General features: G+C 49.3%; 1 protein-coding gene across 1 annotated transcript; it reads left to right on the forward strand.

The window, feature by feature from the left end:
• Positions 1-2,960: 2,960 nt before the first annotated feature.
• On the forward strand, positions 2,961-3,670 carry LOC138993400 (THO complex subunit 4-like). The gene is made up of 2 exons (XM_070392676.1): positions 2,961-2,997; positions 3,291-3,670. The coding sequence occupies exons 1-2, from the start codon at positions 2,961-2,963 to the stop codon at positions 3,668-3,670; spliced, it is 417 nt and encodes a 138-aa protein (XP_070248777.1).
• Positions 3,671-21,211: the final 17,541 nt, after the last annotated feature.

Consider the following 21,211-nt stretch of genomic DNA (forward strand, 5'->3'; position numbering starts at 1 on the left):
ATAGATGTCACACCTGTGACAGGTAAAAACATGTTTTTTTTAAAAAACAGAGCCATCTGTTGGACGTAAAAGCAACACACGCTATACTAAATATTTTACGATTCCATTTCAATGTTTCTGTTTACAATTATAAATTGCAGATAAAATTAACCACAAATATGCATGTCCAGCTGCAAAACGATCCATCAGCTGAGATATTCTCACATCAATTGCTGGGAATTGGGAACGGAAAGGTGCCGGTTGATCTGACCTCAGGACGAATTGCATTGCATCATAACTTCTGCAATTTAGTGACGTCAAAAGAAGAATTGGTTGAAAAAGTATTTCCCAATATTCAAAGCAATTGTAAGAATCACGATTGGCTGAGTGAACGAGCTATTCTTACGGCCAAGAACAAAGACGTCTATGGACTTAACAATATCATTCAGTCTAACATTCAAAGCGAGGCAGTCACACACAAGTCCGTCGACACTCTTGTGGAAGCAGATGAAGCGGTTAATTATCCAACAGAATTTTTGAATTCACCCGATCTGCCAGGGATGCCACCGCATGTACTGCAATTGAAAATCGGCGCGCCAATTACCATGTTGTGAAATGTCAACCAGCCCGAGCTTTGACAGGCACGCGGCTTGCAGTAAAAAAATTAATGAGCAATGTCATAGAAGCAACAATCTTGACAGGACCTTTCAAAGGTGAAGATGTCCTCATTCCTCGAATTCCTGTGATTCCATCGGATATGCCATTTCAATTTAAGAGATTGCAATTCCCGATTCTATTGGCGTTTGCAATCACCATCAACAAAGCTCAGGGCCAATCATTAGAATTGTGCGGTTTAGATCTAGACGTGGATTGCTTCTCACATGGACAATTATATGTTGCGTGTTCTAGAGTCGGCAAACGAGACAATCTCTATATCTGCACAGACAATGGAACAACACAAAATGTTGCATACCCACAGGCATTGTGAAATTAAGCGTATTAGAAACGTGTGCTTTCTCTTTTCTTTCTTTTCCATTTAACCAGACTGAGCCACAGCAATGCGTGGCTGGGTACTGCATATATATGTATATTTATATTTTCCCCTAGCCTGTTTGATTCAGTGCATTGAGCGTTGGCCAGCCTGTGGACCAAAGGGTCCTGGGTCCGATTCAGGCCAAGGTCATGGGCCTTGGTGGCAGGTTCTTTGGGCCCTGGCCCTGGTCGGAGGCAACCAATTGACGTGTTTCTCTCACATCGATGTTTCCCTCTGTCTTGCCCTGTCTCCTCCACTCTCCCTAAAAATCAATGGAAAAATATCCTCGGGTGAGGATTAACAGCAACAAATATATATATATATATGTGTGTGTGTGTGTGTGTATTATTGATTTTAGGGAGGGAGGGAGGGAGGGAGGGAAGGAGAGAGAGAGAGAGAGAGAGAGAGAGAGAGAGAGAGAAATACCTATCAGTTGCCTCCAATACATACTCCAGCTGGGAAATGAACCTGAAATCTGGGCATGTGCCCCAATCTGGAAAGGAATCGGTGACCTTTCAATGCACGAGATGATGCTCAACCAACTGAGCCACACCAGCCAGGGCTCTGTTGCTTCCTGTCTGTGCCCTGATTGGGGATTGAACCCACAAACAGTGGCATAAGGGAAGACGCTCTAGCCAACTGAGCCACCGGTCCAGGGCCAAATTGATTGATTTTGTACATTTCATGGACAAGGCCTCATCCAGATTTACCTCACTTCAAACACACATACTACAGTGTGCTCCCGCTCCACCCCAACACTTTCTTGTCATTTGTCAGGTGAGTCACGCTAAAATCCACAACCACATGACATTGTACGAATGTTCCCCACACCCACCTGCTTGCTGTCTTTGGGCTTTCTTGTGACTATATATATATACATAGGCAGTGGCAGATGTGGTCCATGTTAGTGTTTATTGCCTCTATGGCTTCCTGGCTTTGTTGCCTTGTTTGTATGCCTTGGAAATGCCCCATCCCTATGTTGAAAAAAATAGATTTGGGGTGGTGGGTGGTAGTGGAAGGGGGGAACATAAAAGAAAGCCAAATAGAAAGAAACCGGGGGGGGGGAGGTGGGGGAGGAAAATGGTGACAGAAAGAGGCTTTATACTTTGGGCGCTGTATTCAGGTGATGTTTTGTTGAGTTGTACACTTGAAAAACTTGTATGTATGTGTGTGTGTGTGTGTGTGTGTGTGGTTTGTGTGGTGTGTGTGTGTTTTCTTGGAGTTTCATACCATTAACCTGAGAAACACTCAAACCTGTAAATAATTTCTGTGATGAATTTATTTGAACCAGACTGTCAGCTACTGCTGGGAAGCAGAATCTTAAGGAATTAAAAATCTATTCTTTTCAAGGCAGGGAGGAGGCCTTTCCAAGGCCTAGATAACAAAGTCCGGAGGCTAGACCAGGGCTGAAGGATAAACTTAAGTCATCACATAGGAGTTTAAAATCAGCCGGCCTCTGCACAGATACACAGCACAGCAAAGCCCGAAGTCCACAAGCATGTCTTTGACCTATTTTTATAAATCACCATCCAAGGATGAGACTTGTAAGTGGTTTCAAACACTGCTACACTCTTTCCTGCTATTGACCAGTGGGTTTCCATGAAATCCAGTGATGATAGATGAGGGAGGTGGGAGAAAGCAAAGGGGAGGAGGCTGGGGGTTGGTAAGCTGTAAAATGATAGTGAGTGGTCAAAAATTAACATGATAACAGTAACAATGAGGGAATTTGTGGTCTCTTCCCTGGGACTCTTGGTTGTGCCTCAAGGGCACTGGAAAAAAGGGAAGTGACTATTTACCTCTTGTCATTCACTAGTACAAAGATATGTGACCCACCCTAACCGGCTTTGCTTATCTGGTGCCAGCCCAGGAACAGCTCTGGTGTTGTGCAGGAAGTGAAGACCTGCGTGCCTCCACAGGGGCTCAATCCGAGGCCGATTCGGGCCCCACCATGGCCTACAAAATCCACATGTCACTGGATGACATTAGGCTGGACTGGAGCCAGCGGGCCTGCCCTGGCCGGGGCCGTGGCTGCGGCGGGGGCGGGGGCAAGGACCTAGGCCGGACCGAGGCCCGGCCACCTCCCAGGGAGGCCGGGGTTGTGGAGTGCAGGCCTCCGCACCAGAGCGCAGAGGCGGCGGGCCGTTCCGGAACCAGGCTGCCCTCGGCCGAGGCAGGAACCAGCCGGCACCCTACAGCAGGCCGACACAGCTTCCGTAGGAGTGGCAACACGACCGCTTCCACAAGGCCTTCGGCAGGGGCGCCGGCCTGATGACCGGGGGGAAGCTGCTGCTGTCCAACCTGGACTTCGGAGTGTCTGACGTGGACATCCAGCAGCTGTTTGCGGAGTTCGGGCCTCTGAAGAAGGCCGGTGTCCATTACCACCGCTCTGGCCACAGCCTGGGAACAGCCCACGTGCACTTTGAGCGGAAGGCAGACGCCCTGGATGCCATGAAACAGTACAACGGCGTCCCTTTGGATGGCTGTCCCCTCAACATCCAGATCCTCATCTCACAGATAGACACGCAGCCCAGGGCAGTACAGAGTGTCAACAGAGGCTGGGTGACTACAAACCGAGGATCTGGAGGCTTCAGCGGCAGCACTCGGAGGGGCGCCTGGGGAGGCAACGGGCGAACAGGCAGGCACACTGGCCGCAATTGAAAGTGACAGATCTCAGCGGAGGAGTTGGACGCCGATTTGGACGCTTACAACTCGATGTGGGGCACCAAGCATTTGGACGCTCAGAAGGATGCTTACAGCCTGATGAGGGACACCAAAAAGTTGGATTCCCAGCTGGATGCTTACAGCGCTATGAGGGCACCGAGCAGTTGGACGCCAAGCAGTATGCTTACAGTGCGATGAGGGGCACCGGAGCAGTTGGATGCCCAGTAGGACGCTGAAAACTCGAAGAGGGGCACCGATAAGTTGAACGCCCAGCTGGACAATTACAAAGTGATGCGGGCCACCAAGCAGTTGGACGCCAAGTAGGATGCTTACAACTCGATGAGGGACACCAAACAGATGGACGCCAAGCTGGACGCTTACAGTGTGATGAGGGGCACCAAGTAGTTGAACTCCCAGAAGGACACTGACAACTCCTTGAGGGGCACCGAGCAGTTGGATGCCCAGCTGGACGCTTACAGTGGGATGAGGGACAACGAGGAGTTGGACGCCCAGAAGGTCGCTTACAGCTCCATGAGGGTCACTGAGGAGTTGGACTCCCAGCTGGACACTGACAGTGCGATGAGGGACACCCCTGAGTTGGACACCCTACTGGACACTTACAACGCTATGAGGGACACTGAGGATTTAGACGGCCAAATGGATGGCGTGGAGATGGACGCCCTGCTGGACGATTACAATGCGATGATGGACACCAGATAAAGCACCAGCAAGTCAGTGTGTGGGAGGATGGCCAGGGACCTGTGGCCAATGATGGAGTTGATTCTTCTGTTTTGAAATAGGATTTAAAACTCATTTAAAGATTTTTCATTAACTTTTATTTTATTAAATATTTCTGAAAAAGACCTGTTTTGTACCGAGTCATTTTGGGGATACATTTTACTGGTTGCTGTTTTCACCTTGGCCATAATTAACAGAAAGGGGCGTAGGAAAAACAAACAAACAAACAAACAAAAAAACTCATTCCGAGTAGGAGGGCCCCCTTCGGTGAGCCTTGAAGCCTAGGGCACAGGCCCAGGTGGAGCAGCTGCAGGTGCAGATCTTGGTGGTAGTAGCAAAAATTCAAAGGAGAACTTAGAAGGCCGAAGTGGAAAAGGGTTCCATGTGAACAGAAGTTGATCATGGGTCAGTCGGTCCTGAGAGATGGGCGAACATCGTTCCAAAGGGACCGGTGATGGCTGCCATTGCCCTCAGCCGATCGAAAGGGAGTTGAGTTCAGAACCCCGAGTCCGGAGTGGCGGAGACGGGCGCCGAGAAGCTTCCAGTGCGGTAACACAACCGGTCCCAGAGAAGCCGGCCGCCGCCCCGGGGAGAGTTCTCTTTTCTTTGTGAAGGGCAGGGCGTCCTGAAATTGGTTCGCCCCAAGAGATGGGCCCTTGCCTTGGAAAGCGTCGGTTCCGGCGGCGTCCAGTGAGCTCTCGCTGACCCTGGAAAATCGGGGGAGAGGGTGTTAATCTCGCTCCGGGCCGTACCCATATCCTCAGCAGGTCTCCAAGGTGAACAGCCTCTGGCATGTTGGAACAATGTAGGTAAGGGAAGTCAGCAAGCAGGATCCGGAACTTCGGGATAAGGATTGGCCCTAAGGGCTGAGTTGGTCTTGCTGGGACCTGAAGCAGGGCTGGGCGCGCACCTTGGCTGGGCTAGGCGATGCAGCCCCCCTCCCCCCCCACGCCGGGACCTACCCCCGCTGCCCTTCCCCTCTGGCGCCCTGGCCTCCAGCTTTCTCCTCCCCATGTCGCTCTCCCTTCCCCATCTCCCTCGGCTGGGGAGGGGGTCGGGGCGGCGTGTGTGTGTGTGTGGGGGGGGGGAGGGGCGGTGCAGCTTACCCATGCTCCCTTTTATAGCCTGGGAATGTGGTGGGTGGAGCCAGAGACCCACCAATCAGCCGGCCCCAGAACTGAAGCTTTGTCACCGGTTGAGAGTCAAGTTTAGGGTGGGGGCGCTCATGCCCCAGGCTAGATCCCCCACAGGACACGCCCTTCAGGTGGCATTCACCAAAAGCATCTCAAGGAAAGGTTCTCTTGAACGTGGCTGCGATGCTTGGTGTGCTTGACCGTCGCCTCTAGTGCGGGCTCCTCGGAGCCGGGACCTGTGAAGAGTGTGTGTGTGTGTGTGTTTGGGGGGGGGGGGTATTTTATTTTTTGTTATTTTATTATTTCTTTGCTCATTTCTCTTCATTCATTGCAATTGACTCTATTTCTCAGCAATGAATGGTTACAAACATCGGTCCCATTTGTATTTTTTTTTATCAGTAGAATTTCTGGATTTTAAGGACTATTTCAGTGCTTATCATTGCCTGTCACATATCTGCCTGTCCTTTCTATCCATAGCAAATGGATGCCCTCAAGCCTCATGAATTTATTAATAAAAGTTAAAAATAATCTTAACCATGTGCTTCATTTGAAAATTGACATACAACCCTATAAAAGCCCTGTTCACTGTCTCTGCTATCCAGGTTGTCAACTGTCCTTGAACACATCTAGCAGTGATGGTGTGTGGTGTGAGGTAGGGCTTTACCTTCGGGGTGGTCTGGTGTGTGTGTGTGTGTGTGTGTGTGTGTGTGTTTATCTTGGTTTTTCAACCTCCAATGTATGGAGAGGCTGTTCATTTGTCCTAGGTCAAGAATGCTGGTAACCACACACCTGGACTCCGGTGGGCCCAGGACAATCCACAAGGAAAAAATCTCCTAGGCGCCCGTCACTCAGCAGATATCTTGTTAGCGGACCTCGTGCTTTCTACTGCCCCCGTGTGTATGTGTCTACAGGAGACACTGGAGAAATGAACGAAAGGAATTCAAACATAGCACTACAGAGAGCCCTCAACATACAAGACAAGAGAGCAGGAAAATATAAGAGGAACAGAGGATTCCAAAAAACTCAGAAAGCCATAACATTGCAAGCACACTTAACTGGCCATAATCTATTCAAGATAAATAGATGCGAAGATCCATTTGAAAGACAAACGGAGCCTTTCTGGTGTGGCTCAGTAGGTGAGAGGTCATGTCATGCAATGGAAAGCTGAGGGCTCCATTCTGGGTCAAGAGATTCCTGGTCAAGGGCACATACGTGGTTTCACATACCAGGTTCTATCCTGACTCTGGGCAGGGTGCATGTGGGAGGCAACCAATCCATGTTTCTCTCACATCACTGTTTCCCCCCCCTCTCTCTCTCACTCACATTCTCCTGTTCGTGGTTGTGATGCCTGGTATTCATTCCTCAAAAGGAGGGGGCAGCAGGGAGTGATGGCTATGGGAGGGGAGAGACCCGAGACTCAAACACAATGAATGAAGCAGGCCTTGGAGGTCATGGGAGGCAGAGGCTGAAGTTGAGGTGAACAAAATATGTATGGTTTTGTATATTAGCTCTGAGACCAGGATGCCAGGGGCCACCAGCAGCTGGTGGAGGCAGGCGAGATGCTCCCCAGAGCCCCCAGATGAGAAGGGGTCCCGGTGGCACCTTGATTTGTGACTCCTGGCACACGGACTCTCAGGGAATTCCTCTCTGTTCTTGTAACCCACCTCTTTGGTGGCAGAAGGACATGGCGATTCTAAGAGATGAATAGGATGCTGTCCTTCAGATGTGCCCTTTGACGTCTGTTTTTCAAAACCATTGAAGCCAAGGAGGTCAGTTGTACTGTAGGTGTGATCAGAATTTCAGCTGAGCCTCAAATATGATCCACAGGCCTGAGCCACCCGGCAAAAAGCCACAATGAATCTCCTAGAGGCGGGTCACTCAGCAGAAATCTCGGTGCCCGACATTGTGCTCCGTGTGTGTGTGTGTGTGTGTGTGTGTATCCGCGGTCACTCAGGCAAACTGGTGGATTTCCATTGTGGAATGACATCTGTGAGCACCCCTCTTCTGCCCCTGCCCCGTCCCCCCTCCTGCACCACACACACACACACACACACACACACACACACACACACACACACACACCTGCCTTCTTGCAGACAGCGACCAGGGCTGGAACTTCCCCCAGCCCTGGGGTTTATAAACACCAGGGAGGTCCAGACACCTGGCTCTGTCTTTCCCAGAGAAAGCTGAGGAAGGAGGTGGGGGTGGGGGTGAAGAGGAGGCTTGCATTGACCCTCCAGGACCAGTAGAGGGCACCACTGGCCCGCTGAATAGATTCCCGGGCTTGGGGTGAGCTTGGGAGATGGGGCAGGTGCACAAGAAGGCCTCAGGGCTCCACCTCCAGGCCTTGCGGAGAGGCATCGCCATTTTCTGGGTTGAAGAGGGGACAATACCTACTTAGGCTCCGGTGGGCCCAGCACAATCCACATTGAAAAAAGCCACAGTAAATCTCCTAGGCGCGCATCACTCAGCAGATATGTTGTCAGAGGAACTTGTGCTCCGGTGTGTGTGGAGGGTGTGTGGGGGGGGGACTAGGTGTGTGGGTGTGGGTGTGCGTTTGGGAGTGTGTGTGTGTGCGCGGACGTGCGTCTGTGCGTATACATCCGCAGTCACGCACGGACACTTCTGGCTTTGAATGGTCCATCGGCATCCATGAGCACCCTTCATCCCCTGCCTTCTCGAAGACAGAGCCCCCTCGGGTCTAGCCAGAACTGGGGAAGTCCAGTCACCTGGCTCTGCCTTCCCCAGAGGAGGCTGCAAGAGGGGGCTCTTGCATTGACGCTTCTCGACAAGCAGAGGAAGGGCCGGGATCTTTGGCCCAGGCCACGGCCCCAGCTAACCCAATCTCTGTAATCCACAAAGACTATGTCTGGTTCGGGCCATCTTGTCGACCCTCCCAACCCCTCACCTCCCCACCCCGCTCACTCTCTGGATGGATGGATGGTCAGGCCCTGGCCCAGAGACCAAGTCCGGGCCTGACCATCTGGGCTTGCTGAAACCTCAGAAAGTTGAAAGGCCGGATCAACGTGTTTTCTGAGGAGGTTTTTTAATTTTTATTATTTTTATTTATTTATTTATTATTATTATTTTTTTATTGCTTAAAGCATTACAAAGGGTATTACATATGTGTCCTTTTTCCCCCCCCACCCTTGACAAGCCCCTGCCCTCCCTTACCCCCCAGTGTCTTATGTTCATTAGTTATGGTTATATGGATGCATATAAGTCCTTCAGTTGATCTCTTACTCCCCTCCCTCCTGTCCCCCAACCCTCCCTGGCCTTACCACTGAAGTCCGACAATCGGTTTGAGGCAGCTCTGCCACTGTATTTATTATTGTTCAAAAGTTTGTAATGGTCTTAATTATCCATGAAAGAATGAGATCATGTGGTATTTTTCCTTCATTGACTGGCTTGTTTCACTTAGCATAATGCTCTCCAGTTCCATCCATGCTGTTGCAAATGGTAAGAGTTCCTTCCTTTTAACAGCAGCATAGGATTCCATCGTGTAGATGTACCACAGTTTTCTAATCCATTCATCTACTGATGGGCACTTAGGCTGTTTCCAGATCTTAGCTATGGTAAATTGTGCTGCTATGAACATCTGGGTGCATATATCCTTTCTGATTGGTGTTTCTGGTTTCTTGGGATATATTCCTAGAAGTGGGATCACAGGGTCAAATGGGAGTTCCATTTCCAATTTTTTGAGGAACCTCCATACTGTCTTCCATAGTGGCTGCACCAGTCTGCATTCCCACCAGCAGTGCACAAGTGTTCCTTTTTCTCCACATCCTCTCCAGCACTTGTCGTTTGTTGATTTGTTGATGATGGCCATTCTGACAGGTGTGAGATGGTACCTCATTGTTGTTTTGATTTGCATCTCTCGGATGATTAGTGACTTTGAGCATGTTTTCATATGTCTCTTGGCTTTCTGAATGTCCTCTTTTGAAAGGTGTCTATTTAGATCCTTTGCCCATTTTTTGATTGGATTGTTTATCTTCTTTTTGTTAAGTTGTATGAGTTCCCTATAAATTTTGGAGATTAAGCCCTTATCAGATATGACGTTGGCAAATATGTTTTCCCACGAGGTGGGTTTTCTTGTTGTTTTGTTGATGGTTTCTTTTGCTGTGCAGAAGCTTTTTATTTTGATGTAGTCCCATTTGTTCATTTTCTCTTTAGTTTCAACTGCCCTAGGAGCTGTATCAGTGAAGAAATTGCTTTGGCATATGTCTGAGATTTTGTTGCCTTTGTATTCTTCTAGAATTTTTATGGTTTCCTGTCGTACATTTAAGTCCTTTATCCATTTTGAGTTTATTCTTATGTATGGTGTAAGTTGGTGGTCTAGTTTCATTTTCTTGCATATGTCTGTCCAATTTTCCCAACACCATTTATTGAAGAGACTATCTTGGCTCCATTGTATGTTCATGCCTCCTTTGTCAAAAATTAATTGAGCATATTGGTTCGGGCTAATTTCTGGACTCTCTATTCTATTCCACTGATCTATATGTCTGTTCTTGTGCCAGTACCAGGCAGTTTTGAGAACAGTGGCTTTGTAATACAGCTTGATATCTGGCATTGAGATCCCACCTACTTTGTTCTTTCTCAGGATCGTTGCAGCTATTCGGGGTCTTTTTTTATTCCAGATGAATTTTTGGAGAGTTCGTTCTAGATCTTTGAAGAAGGCCATTGGTATTTTAATGGGAAGTGCGTTGAATGTATAGATTGCTTTGGGTAGTATGGACATTTTAATGATGTTAATTCTACCAATCCAAGAACATGGTATGTTCTTCCATCTGTTTATGTCTTCCTCTATCTCTTTTTTCAACATCCTGTAGTTTTCTGAGTAGAGGTCTTTAACCTCTTTAGTTAAGTTTATTCCTAGGTATCTTAATTTTTTTGGTGCGATGGTAAATGGGATTGTTTTTCTGATCTCCCTTTCTGAAAGTTCACTATTGGTGTATAGAAATGCCTCAGATTTCTTGGGGTTAATTTTGTATCCTGCTACATTGCCAAATTCATGTATTAAGTCTAGTAGCTTTTTGATGGAGTCTCTAGGGTTTTGTATGTATAATATCACGTCATCTGCAAATAAGGACAGTTTTACTTCCTCTTTTCCAATTTGGATGCCTTTTATTTCTTCTTCTTGCCTAATTGCAATGGCTAATACGTCCAGTACTATGTTGAACAGGAGTGGTGAGAGTGGGCATCCCTGTCTTGTTCCTGTTCTTAGGGGAAATGGTGTTAGTTTTTGTCCATTGAGTATGATGTTGGCTGTGGGCCTGTCATATATGGCTTTTATTATGTTGAGGTATGATCCTTCTATTCCCACCTTTCTGAGAGTTTTTATCAAAAATGGGTGTTGGATTTTGTCGAATGCTTTTTCTGCATCAATTGATATGACCATGTGGTTTTTTTCTTTCAATTTGTTTATGTGATGTATCACATTTATTGATTTACGGATGTTGTACCATCCTTGCATCTCTGGGATAAATCCTACTTGATCATGGTGTATGATCCTTCTGATGTACTGCTGGATCCGATTTGCTAAGATTTTGTTGAGGATTTTGGCATCTATGTTCATGAGGGATATTGGCCTGTAATTCTCTTTCATTGTGATGTCTTTACCTGGTTTTGGTATTAGGGTGATGCTGGCTTCATAGAATGAGCTTGGAAGTGTTCCTTCCTCTTGAATTTTTTGTAGTAGTCTGAGAAGGGTAGGTTTTAGTTCTTCCTTGAATGTTTGGTAGAACTCCCCTGTGAAGCCGTCTGGCCCTGGGCTTTTGTTTGCTGGAAGCTTTCTGATGACTGCTTCAATTTCTTCCATAGTTATTGGCCTATTGAGGTTTTTAGATTCTTCCTGATTGAGTTTTGGAATGTTGTATTTTTCTAGGAATTTGTCCATTTCCTCCAGGTTGTCTAGTTTGTTGGAGTAGAGTTGCCCGTAGTATTGTTTAACAATCATTTGTATTTCTGTGGGGTCTGTTGTTATTTCGCCTCTATCATTTCTGATTTGGTTTATTTGGGACCTCTCTCTTTGCTTCTTGGTGAGCCTGGCTAGGGGTTTGTCAATCTTGTTTATCCTTTCAAAGAACCAGCTCTTGGTTTCATTGATTTTCTGTATTGTTTTTTTGGTCTCTATTTCATTGATTTCTGCTCTAATCTTTATTATCTCCTTCCTTCTGCTCACTCTGGGGTTTTCTTGTTGCTCTCTTTCTAATTCTTTGAGTTGTAGAGTTAGATGATTGACTACCATTTTTTCTTGTTTTTTGAGATAGGCCTGTAGAGCTATAAACTTTCCTCTCAGGACTGCTTTCATTGTGTCCCAGAGGTTTTGGATTGTTGTGTTTTCATTGTCATTAGTGTCCAGGATGTTTTTAATTTCTTCTTTGATGTCATCGGTAACCCAATCAATATTTAATAACATGCTATTCAGCTTCCAAGTGTTTGAGTATTTTGGGTTGTTTTTATTGTAGTTTATTTCTAACATTATGCCATCATGGTCTGCAAAGAAGCTTTTTATGATTTCAATCTTCTTGAATTTGTGGAGACTTTGCTTGTGACCCAATATGTGGTCTATTTTTGAATATGTCCCATGAGCACCTGAGAGGAATGTATATTCCGCAGCTGTGGGGTGAAGTGTTCTGAAGATGTCAATTAAGTCCATCTGATCTAGTGAGTCATTTAGGATTGCTGTTTCTTTGCTGAGTTTTTGTCTAGCGGATTTATCCAGTGATGTCAGTGGTGTATTAAAGTCCCCTACTATGATTGTATTGTTGTCGATCTCTCTCCTGATATCTTCCAGAAGTTTTCTTATGTATGTGGGTGCTCCTGCATTGGGTGCATATATGTTTACCAGGGTTATATCTTCTTGTTGTATTGATCCCTTTAATATTATGAAGTGGCCTTCCTTATCTCTGGTTATGGCCTTCACTTTGAGATGTATTTTGTCAGATATAAGTATTGCTACCCCAGCTTTCTTTTCCTTTCCATTTGCGTGAAAGATATTTTTCCATCCCTTCACTTTCAGTCTGTGTGAGTCCCTTCTAATGAGGTGGGTCTCTTGTAGACAGCAGATGTATGGGTCATGTTTTTTTATCCATTCAGCCACTCGATGTCTTTTGGTTGGAGCATTTAGTCCATTTACATTTAAAGTTATTATTGAAAGGTACTTGTTTGTAGCCATTTCTTTTTTTTGTGTGTGTGTGTGGCTGTTTTCTTTCTGAGCTTGATATTTCTTCTTTTTACACCAGTCCCTTTAGCATTTCTTGCATGGCTGGCTTGGTGGTGATAAACTCCCTTAGCCCTTTTTTGTCTGTGAAGCTTCTTATTTCCCCTTCAATTTTGAATGATAGCCTTGCTGGATAGAGTATTCTTGGATTCAGTCCTTTGCTTTGCATCACTTTGTAGATTTCCATCCATTCTTTTCTGGCCTGATGTGTTTCTGTTGAGAAATCATTTGATAATCTAATGGGAGATCCCTTGTATGTTACTTTCCGTCTCTCTCTTGCAGCCTGTAAGATTCTCTCTTTATCCTGAACATTTGCCATGGTAATTATGATGTGTCTTTGTGTGGGTCTTTTCGGGTTCACCTTGTTTGGGACTCTGGGCTTGTGTGACTTTTTTCTTCCCCTCCTCAGGGAAGTTTTCTGATATTATTTCTTCGAATAGGTTTTCTAGTCCATGTTCATCTTTCTGTTGTTCTGGCACCCCTATTATTTGTATGTTGTTTCGTTTCATGTTGTCCCAAAGCTCCCTTAGGCTCTCCTCCTGTCTTTTAATTTTTTTCTCCATTTGCCGTACAGTTTGAGTGTGTTTTGCTTCCTTGTCTTCTAATTCACTAATTCGGTCCTCCGCTTCTCCCAGTCTACTGTTGATACTTTCAATGGAGTTTTTTATTGAAGCTATGTCGCTCTTCATGTCTTCTTGGGACTTACTTAAGTTGTTGATTTTTTCATCTGTTTCTTTTAGCTTCTTGCATAAGTAGTTGAGTTTTTCATCTGTTTCTTCTTGCTTCTTGAACATCTGGTGCATGTACTCTAGGAACCTTATTCTGAATTCTTTTTACGTCATGTTGCATATCTCTGTCTCAGCTGCTTTTCTGGTGAGTCCTCCTTTTCTTTCCTTTGGGGGTTTCTTTGCCTACCCATGTTTGATCTCGCTGACATATGTAGATGTTGAGATGTTCAGTGGCTGCTCCCTGGGTGGCAGGGGCTCCTTGGGTTGTGGTTGCTGCTCAGATGGTTGCAGTAGCAGCTGCTTTCCAGTTGGCAGCAGCTCCTCTGGTGGGTGTTGTTCACAGCTGTGTTGGCTCTTCTGGCTGGTGGGGGGAGGCTTCCCGTACAGCTGCTGTTCCACAGACAGAGGGTGTGGTGATCAGGAGGCTGTGGTGATCAGGAGCCTGCGGTGATCAGGGGGCTGCTGTTGCTTGGAACTGCGGTCTGGGAAATGCTCCTCTCTTACCAGCACTGCATGATCTGGGAAACGCTCCTCTCTTATGGGCACTGCATGGTCCGGTCAGTTCCTCAGGATGCCCCCTTTAGTCTCAGTTCTCCGCAATCACAAAATCCAAATCTCAAATCTCCTGGTGCCAGCAAACCCGCGGAACTCCTTACCCCGGTCAGGGTCTGTGTCTGTCCCAAGAGACGCGGCTGTCTGCCATGCGGTCTCCCTCCGACCCTCTGGGCTCAGGTCCGGCAAACTTTCCTGCCCAGATCCCTGGTTTTTAACCTTTCCAGGGGAGGTCTGCCCTTCCCGGCTTCAAACCGTCTCACCAGCTGAGTAAATTTGCCAATTCTGGGTGGGTGTTATTAGTTTCAGCTGCTTACTCCGTTTGCTCCGGGACAAGACATAGGACGCGTCTGCCTATATCGCCGCCATCTTGCTTCTCCTCCTATTTTTATTTTTTTAAGGAGTATTTTTTTTTCAATCTGGAATGACGTGGAAGGTGTCATTCCAGGCCCCCAAGTCCAAGAATGTGGGGGGAGGAAGCTGACCTGAATCCAGTTCCTCAAGCTGGTTTGCCTCCTCTGTTGGTGTGTGGGGACCTCGTCACACTACAAAACTGTTCACTATTTACTAGGAGCAATGTCAGAGTCATCCTTCAGCACTCCAGCCATGTGTTCGTTATGAGTCTTAAATCGTCGCTTTTTGTGAAGCAGGCAGGCCTTTTCCTTCTCTGGATAGGGGCCACTTTCTTTGGTCTGGATTCCTGCATGGAAGAAATACCCTGTCGCTTCAGATATTCTTCTGAATATCTCCGCTGCCATCTCCAATTTTCTCCTCACTCATTGAATCCACAGTGACACTCCTCCACAGTTTCTGAAACTCTTTGTCCACAGAAAATTGACAGCTTTTATCATTGAAGAAAAGAATTTTCTTCTTTTCCGGATGATTTACAAAGAATACCTGGTCCCGTAAAGCCTTCACAGCTTTCTGGGAATTGGGCAGTTCTTCCTCTATGTCTTCTAGAAGAATTGCTCCTAAGCCTCGCTTTTCATGCTTATCTAAGAGACTAAGCAGAGCCTTCTTATCTTCTACACAATGAAATACTACGCTGCGGTTAAAAAAAAGAGAAGGGATTCTTGCCATTTACAACAGCATGGGTGGAACTGGAGAGCATTATGCAAAGTGAAATTAGCCAGTCAGAGAAAAAAGAATACCACGTGATCTTACTCATTTGTGGAATATAGAGAACAACATAGACTGATGAACAGGGACAGGTCCATAGACATCTGTAACACCACTCTGTGCTGGGGCCTCTGCAGCATGGCCACCACCAGACAGTCCAGGGCTATCCCGGTATCTTTATATTTCTATCTATCTATCAATCTATCTATCCCAAATCATGTTCATGTTCAATTTGTAACAAGGAAATTGGGGGTCACCACAACATGAGGAGCTGTATTAAAGGGTCGCAGCATTAGGACGGTTGAGACCACTGGTCTAAGGTTTATTTCTACCTCAATTTCTGGCCCCTACCCAGCCTGGCCCTGGTTTGGGCTTGGGCAGGAGGCAAACAACTGAGGTGTTTCTCTCACATGGATTATGTCTGTTTTCCCCTCTCTGCCCCACTCTCTCTAAACATTAAAGGGAAAATATCCTCGGGTGCGGATTAAAAAAAAACAAAAAACGAACAAAGGTGGGTCACCAGGTCAGAAGGTCCAATCTTCAAAGTGCATGCAAGCTGCTCCTCCCAGGGGGTCCGGGAATGCTTGAGAGCATCTCCAGGAAGGCCTGCGGGGACAGTGCTTCCACATTCTGGAAGGTGTTCTGGACTCTGCCTAACAGGATGAAGTATTTCATCTCCAGCCAGATGAACCCGAAGTGGTTCTCATCGAACAGGATGAAGACTCCAGGGCAGCGCCTGGGGTAGGCGGAGCCATGTAAGGTAACAATGTGCATGCCATAGTAACACATCCTGCAGGTTGGAGGCGGGGGATAGATCTGGTCTCTTGAGCCCACGCCCACAGGCAGAACAAACGGAACAGGCTGCTCCTCCGAAGGTGCAGCCCAGGACTCCCCAATGCTGGGCTGCGCAGGGCTCTGCCAGCCATGGCCCTCGCTTTCCTCAGTTCTGTTTTCTTGCTGCTGCTGCTCGCGAATCACCTGCTCCTCAATCTCCTGGACCACGCGGGAGAGCTCGTTGAAGTTGCGGAAGGTCTCGCCATCTGGCAGATGGATGCGGCGCATGAGGTGGATCTCTAACGTCCAGATTAAGTATCCCGTGATCTTCGTGACCCTGGCATACTTCCCATGGAAGCTGAGCATGGCAATCATTAGACCGAAGCCATCAGATTTGCCTAGGAAGAGGCCTGGCCTGAGGAGGTCGTCCGGGTGGCTGGAGGGGGGGGGGGGGGCAGGTAGAAATGGCGGTAGGTCAGGCGGTCATACAGCCGTCTGTCTTCCTGGGACATCTCCAGCCCCCGTCCTCCCCTAAGCCGCGTTGGTGAATCCTGTCGGGGGTCTCTCTGGATCCACCGGTTGCTGAACCTGTCCTTCTGAATCTGCATGTGTCGGCTATGGGAAAAGCTGTAGAAGTCGTCCATGTACTCCACTGTGGCTGATTTCCTCTGCGTCAGGTGAATTCTAAATGAAGGCTCGAATTGCATTGGGCCAGCCACATGGGTGTTTAAGAGAGGCCCGTACATCCAACCAGTAATGCATAAGCCATCATCCACCACTACATTCAGCAGTCTTCTATAGCCATAATCTAGCTGCCACAAACCCAAAAGGATTCTGTATGGGAACATCTTGGTGTAGACTTCTCTATAAGACATACCACCGATCATCTCCGGTTTCTGCAAGTTTTCCGGAATGCCAAGCTCCTCGCGACAGTGCAGTCTCCAGATGCTGTCGGTGTGCAGGATGTGCCGGAATTTGGTGCAGGCCTGGGCCAGGCTGGCCAGGTCGGTGCCCGGGAGTGAGGCAAAGATGTCCACCAGCATCTCCACAGGCAGGTCCTGCAGCGAGCAGTGCGGAGGCGGCATGGGGCTCGTGATTCCTCCACTCCCCGAACAGCACAACGCTGAGGCGTCCGCCTCGACGCGATTTTCTGCTGGGGCCGGCTTGCTTTTGGGCGCTGCCTTCTCAGGTGGGCCCTGGCACTCCTGAGGACACCGACATCGCTGAGAAGAGCCCAAGCTGCAGAGGCAAGTGCACTCCTCCATGCCTCCACGTGTAACAGCCAACACAATCCACCTATATTGTATTTAAAAAAGTCTCTCTCACCCCTCCCACTGTGGGGTCAGCTCTCTGGCCACAGAAGCCTTGGGCTGCAGTGAGGTCTGAGCCAATCAGAAGCCACGCTAGAGCCGCTTGCCCATTGCGGTGGTGTGATTGGTGGATTCCAGCATAAAAGTCTGTCCGTGGCTCCGCCTCTGCCTGCCAGTGCCAAACAATCTTCAACCCGCACTCGCTGGAAGGAGCAAAACCGCTCCCAAGTCTCTCTCCTTTCCTCTTGCCCATCCGAGGGTCGGGGGTGGGGGGCGGGAATGGGGCATGGAGGGCCTGGGAGGACTGTCACCAGTGCACCCCGGGAGAAGTCACGCAGTCGGGAGGGGGGGGGGTTTGAAAGGCGCCAAACCGCGGACCGAAGCGAGTGCATGGGGTGGGCGGCAAAGTCGGCCACCCATCTGACCGGTCTTGAAACACGGACCAAGGAGTCTAACACGTGCGCGAGTCCGGGGCTCACAGGAAAGGTACCGTGGCTCAATGAAGGTGAAGGACTGCCAGGGCCGAGGTGGGATCCCGAGGCCTCTCCAGTCCGCCGAGGGCGCACCACCGGCCCGTCTCGCCCGCCGCTCCGGGGAGGTGGAGCAAGAGCGCACGTGTTAGGACCCGAAAGATGGTGAACTATGCCTGGGCAGGGAGAAGCCACAGGAAACACCGGTGGAGGTCCGTAGCGGTCCTGATGTGCAAATCGGTCATCCGACCTGGGTATAGGGTTGAAAGACTAATCGAACCATCTAGTAGGTGGCTCCCTCCGAAGTTTCCCTCAGAATAGCTGGCGTTCTCACAAACACAGTTTTATGCGGTAAAGCGAATGATTAGAGGTCCTGAGGCCAAAACGATCTCAACCTATTCTCAAACTTTAAATGGGAAAGAAGCCCGGGTGTGGAATAGGAGTACATGGTGGGTCATTTTTGTTAGGCAGAACTGGCGCTTCCGGATAAACGGAGCGCCAGGTTATGGCGCCCGATGCCGACGCTCATCAGACCCCAAAAGGGTGTTGGTTGATAGAGACAGCAGGACGGTGGCCACGGAAGTGGATATCTGCTAAGTTGTGTGCAACAACTCACCTGCCGAATCAACTAGCCCTGAAAATGAATGGCGCTGGAGCGTCGAGCCCATACCCAGCCCTCGCTGGTGGTCGGTCAGAGACAGGGGAACCGGAGCAAACCGGGCGGCACTTCGGCGGCGCCCGGCCCACACCCCCGCCAAGCTACACCACGACGACTAGGAGGGCCGCTGCGGTGAGCCTTGAAGCCTAGGGCACAGGCCCGGGTGGAGCCGTGGCAGGTGCAGATCTTGGTGGTAGTAGCACTTGTTCAAACGAAAACTTTGAAGGCCGAAGTGTAAAAGGGTTCCATGTGAACAGCAGTTGAACATGAGTCAGTCGGTCCTGAGAGATGTGCGAGCGCCATTCTGAAGGGACGGGCAATGGCCTCCGTTGCCCTCAACAGATCTAAAGCGAGTCGGGTTCAGATCCCCGAGCCCTGAAAACTCCTGTATCTTTGACAGGTCCTGGCAGCTCAGCTCTGCCAATGTCGACCAACTCAGCCGGACCAGGTTTCAACAACCCTGCCCCGCCTAGTGTCCCTCGGCCTCCTGCTTCTAGGCCTGGGTCCTACAGAACATCATCTTGTGTTTCCTGGAAGCGGGAGCCTGTTCACTCTCCTGTGAGCCAGCCCTGCGCACCGCCCAGGCCTCACAACCACTCTCCACTCCAGCATTTCACCCGCAAACCAATTCTATGGAGGACACCTGAGGTTCTGGGGCCAGTAATGTCAACACCTGTCCCAAATGAGCAGAGGCCAGAACGAGAGACCATGAAGAGGAAAGCTCAACTGGAGCGTGAGAATGCTGCCAAATTGGGGAAAAGTAGTCAGCATTTCACTGAGAGGGAAACAGCACTGGAGATTGCTCAGTACTATGGCTGTGTGACGTAGGAGATGATGGGAGTGCTGGTGCCCCTTTCGGTACCTGCTGTTGTTCCATAGATAGGTGGATCCATAGATAGATCATAGGTAGGTAGGTAGGTAGGTGATAGATAGACAGATAGATAGATAGATAGATAGATATGAATTTCAGAATATTGATATAGTTTATCACTTAACAAAACTGAATAAATATTACAAATCGGTCGTCCGACCTGGGTACAGGGGCAAAAGACTAATGGAACCATCCAGTAGCTGGTTCCCTCCGCAATTTCCCTCAGTATAGCTGGCGCTCAGGCAGACACACAAAAGATGCAGTTTCATCCACCCGGTCAAGCGAATGATTAGAGGTCTTGGGGCCGAAACAATCTCAACCTATTCTCAAACTTTCAATGGGTCAGAAGCCCGGCTTGCTGGTGTGGAGCTGGGCGTGGAATGCAAGTGCCTAGCGGGCCACTTTTGGTAAGCAGAACTGGCGCTGTGTGATGAACCGAACACCTGGTTCAGGTGCCAGATGCTGATGCTCATCAGACCCCAGAAAAGGTGTTGGTTGATAGAGACAGTAGGATGGTGGCCACAGAAGTGGGAATCCGCTAAGGAGTGTGTAACAACTCACCTGCCCAATCAACTGGCCCTGAAAATAGATGGCGCTGGTGCAACGGGCCCATACTCAGCCGGCCATAGCTGAAGGTCGGTCGCAGACAAAGGGGGACTGGATCCAAGGGCGCGGGCGCCCCTCTGCCCGGCCCAGCACACACCCGCGCACATTACGTGATGACAAGTCCTAGTAGGAGGGCCACTGCGGTGAGCCTTGATGCCTAGAGCATGGGCCCGGGTGGAGTAGTCGCAGGTGCAGATCTTGGTGGTAGTAGCAAAAACTCAAAGGAGAACTTGGAAAGCCGAAGTGGAGAAGGGTTCCATGTGAACAGCAGTTGAACATGGGTCAGTCGGTCCTGAGAGATGGGCGAGCGCCGTTCTGAAGGGACCAGCAATGACATCCCTTGCCCTCAGCAGATCGAAAGGGAGTTGGCTTCAGATCCCTGAATCCCGAGTGGCGGAGACTGGCGCCGCGAGGCGTCCAGTGCTGTAAAGCAACTGATCCCGAAGAAGCCGGTGGGAGCCCCAAGGGGAGTTCTCTTTTTCTTTGTGAAGCGAAAGGCGCCAAGGAATGGGTTCGCCCCGAGAGAGGGGCTCCTACCATTTTTGAGCTTTGGGATTCCGACGTCCGGTGAGCTCCCGCTGGCCCTTGAAAATCCGGGTAAAGGGTGTCAATCTGGAGCAGGGCCATACCCATATCCTCCGTGGGTGGGCTGGGGGTTTCGGGGCGGGGCCGGGGGCAGGGAGTGGGGCAGCGAGGACTTGGCTGCACGGCACCCCAGGCGGTGGTGCCCAGTAAGGGGGGAGGTCTCCCACTGGTTCCTGGGGAATGGATTCGCTGGTGGAGGTTGGGGGGAGGGAGCTGCGGCGACAGCGACTCCAGGCACGAGCCTGGCCCTTCCCATGGATTGCCACAGATGTGGCGGGCATCGCGGCCACACTCAGGGAGCCAGTCGGGCAGCCGGTCGAGCCAGTGGTTGCATTGGGGCTGGCCTGCATTGCTGCTCCTGGCTGCGAGCCCGCACGCACAGGTCTACCCACGCCAGGACCGCCCCGGGGCGCGGTTCCACGTGGCACCTTGCCCTGGCTGGCACCTAGCAGCCAGCTTCAAACTGGTGCGGACCAGGGGAATCTGACTGTTTAATTCCAAGAAAGCATCCCAAGGCATGCAGCGGGTGTTGACACGACGTGATTTCTGCCCAGTGCTCTGAATGTCAAAGTGAAGAAATTCAATGAAGCGCGGGTCAAGGGTGGCAGCAACTATGATTCTCTTAAGGTAGCCAAATTGCTCGTCATCTAATTAGTGAGGCGCATCAATGGATGAACGAGATTCCCACTGTCCCTACCTCCTATCCAGCCAAACCACAGCCAAGGTATTGGGCTTGGAGGAATCAGCGGGAAAGAAGACCCTGTTGAGCTTG

This window comes from Myotis yumanensis, unplaced genomic scaffold, assembly GCF_028538775.1.
Source record: "Myotis yumanensis isolate MYYU_CA2020_CCGP unplaced genomic scaffold, mMyoYum1.0.hap1 SCAF_15, whole genome shotgun sequence".
In the NCBI taxonomy this organism is placed as follows: Eukaryota; Metazoa; Chordata; class Mammalia; order Chiroptera; family Vespertilionidae; genus Myotis; species Myotis yumanensis.

Bases quoted from the DNA above. Each gene is read 5' to 3' on its own strand.
- LOC138993400 (XM_070392676.1), top strand. From the start codon at position 2,961: ATGGCCTACAAAATCCACATGTCACTGGATGACATTA. The intron at 2,998-3,290 runs GGCTGGACTGGA...TGATGACCGGGG, and splicing joins CATGTCACTGGATGACATTA to GGAAGCTGCTGCTGTCCAAC.